This window comes from Merops nubicus, unplaced genomic scaffold, assembly GCF_000691845.1.
Source record: "Merops nubicus isolate BGI_N331 unplaced genomic scaffold, ASM69184v1 scaffold7400, whole genome shotgun sequence".
Classification (NCBI taxonomy): Eukaryota; Metazoa; Chordata; class Aves; order Coraciiformes; family Meropidae; genus Merops; species Merops nubicus.
Genome location: NW_008580788.1, coordinates 19,374 through 21,260, shown reverse-complemented (window position 1 = coordinate 21,260; position 1,887 = coordinate 19,374). Strand labels below are relative to the sequence as shown.

Genomic DNA, 1,887 nt, shown 5'->3' with positions numbered 1-1,887 from the left:
GCTGTCCGGCGTCACCGTGTATCTTTACACTTAATCACTTCCATTAAAGTAATTAAGATAATTTAAATAACATTAGATATTAATCGTCATCTCTGGTTTGCTTTATAGGAAAAGAGAGCTGCTAGAATTATGCTGATCGTTTCGGCAGCGGGGGGATGTTTTTCTTGGGTAAAAAAAGAGGAATCATTAACATCAATGGTTAAATGTCTGGTTAGTGTTACTGAGTGACGTGTATTCAAACAAATTATTTTGAATAATCAGGCATTAGTGATGCGCCTTGCTCCCCTAAGCGTGTGTGCAGTGCCAGTGTCTGTTTAGCAAATTATTTCATACCTGAGAGAAGTCACACAAAAGGGATCAAACCAAATTCATAAATCTTTTGAAGGTACAATATTTGGATTTGTTCACCACTTACCACCTGTGAGGCCAGGCGATGTGCAAAGGCCTTTGCTGATAGTCCCCTCCGCTCGAGATATGAGAGAGGTTAAAAGTCAGATGTTGCTTATCTTCTTCTTCTTGACAAGGATTTGTACTTTCTGATGCTTCCGACTCGCCCCATCTCGCCGGGGCTGTTAATGGGGCAGGCTGCCCCTCGTGCTGTGTGGTATGAAGTCCAGGCTGGGCTTCACAAAGTCCAGACTCACAATGTGCATTGCTGTTTTTCATTAAAGCTCTGCTCTTCTCCTGGCCGGGCAGACCCTCCACTTGATAAGCATCTCCATTTCTTTTAACACCAATTACCTTTTCCAAACGGGCAAGCTTGTGTTCTGGCATGAACCTGTTAGGAAAAAGAAGACAGAAAAAAAGAATCTGTATCTGTGATCAGGCTGGATTTCAGTTTCACCTGGTAATTGCTAATTAATTAATAGCAAATGAGAAGCCCAAACACGGTTGATATTTGACATCCGTCCAAGTAGCAACTCCACTAGCATTCAGTAAATGATACACTTCATATGTATATATTTTAGTGAGTATGGTACCTGTGAAATAAAATAACAGGTTCACTGGCTGAGAAGCCAAAATTCTCCACTGAAGCACATCGCTGCTGATGGCACATACGTCAACAGGGAGAACAAAAGTATTTGCCTGTTAAAATAAAATAAAGCAAGCATATCTTGGAAGTTAAAAGGCAAAAACTCTGCCAGAAAAGTCTTGGCATTTTTGCCAGGACTACTGCTAAGATTGGTAGCAAATGCCAAATGCAGTGGTGCTCAACCTAACATGAGTCAGTTCTATGTCTAGACTCGAGCCCAGCAAGCTCCTTCATCACAGGTCAATGGAAGCTCACACAGAAAGGCTGTCTGGTGCCCAATACTATGGGCCAAACACAGAGCATGACATGGAAGTGGATTGTCTTACCCGACTATCCTCACCTTCTGTAAAGATCAACAGAGAAAATTAATCTTAAATTAGAAAAAAAAAATCCTCCACACCTAAGAGAAGAGGATTGAGTTGTATAGCTATTCACAGGATAAAACCATTCCCATGGTTTTTCCAAAGACCAGTAAAGGTGGGGAAACTGAGGCAGAGCTGCTCATGACATTCCTGAGGTACCACAGACAATATTGATGTCACTGGCTCTCCCATCTGATGTCCATGCTGCAGAAAACCCTTCCCAACAGCAGGATGCATTTGCACAGTTCATATTTGGGCCACTAAACTCATTTTTGTAATACATGAAATGTAACATTTTATGCAGATGCAGTTTTATTATTTGATTTAAAGTAGTAATGAATTACAGTCTGTGCCCAGGAAACACTTGAGTGAAGCTCCTTCATTCAGATGTGACTCTTCTAAATTAACACGGAGAGGACTACATGCATGGTCACCATGGGATCCTCACTCTAAATGCCTGTACCTCAAGTTAATTTACCCAAATATTATTTA

The 1,887-nt window shown here is 41.1% G+C and overlaps 1 protein-coding gene across 1 annotated transcript in view; it reads right to left on the bottom strand.

Moving 5' to 3' along the window:
- Positions 1-810, bottom strand: part of LOC103771770 (glycosyltransferase-like domain-containing protein 1) — a gene marked incomplete at both ends in the record, with an annotated part of 27,450 nt that extends 26,640 nt beyond the window's left edge. Inside the window, one exon of the mRNA XM_008939118.1 lies at positions 416-810. Within this exon, the coding sequence (XP_008937366.1) occupies positions 416-810 (395 nt within the window). The remainder of the gene's footprint in view (positions 1-415) is intronic.
- Positions 811-1,887: the final 1,077 nt, after the last annotated feature.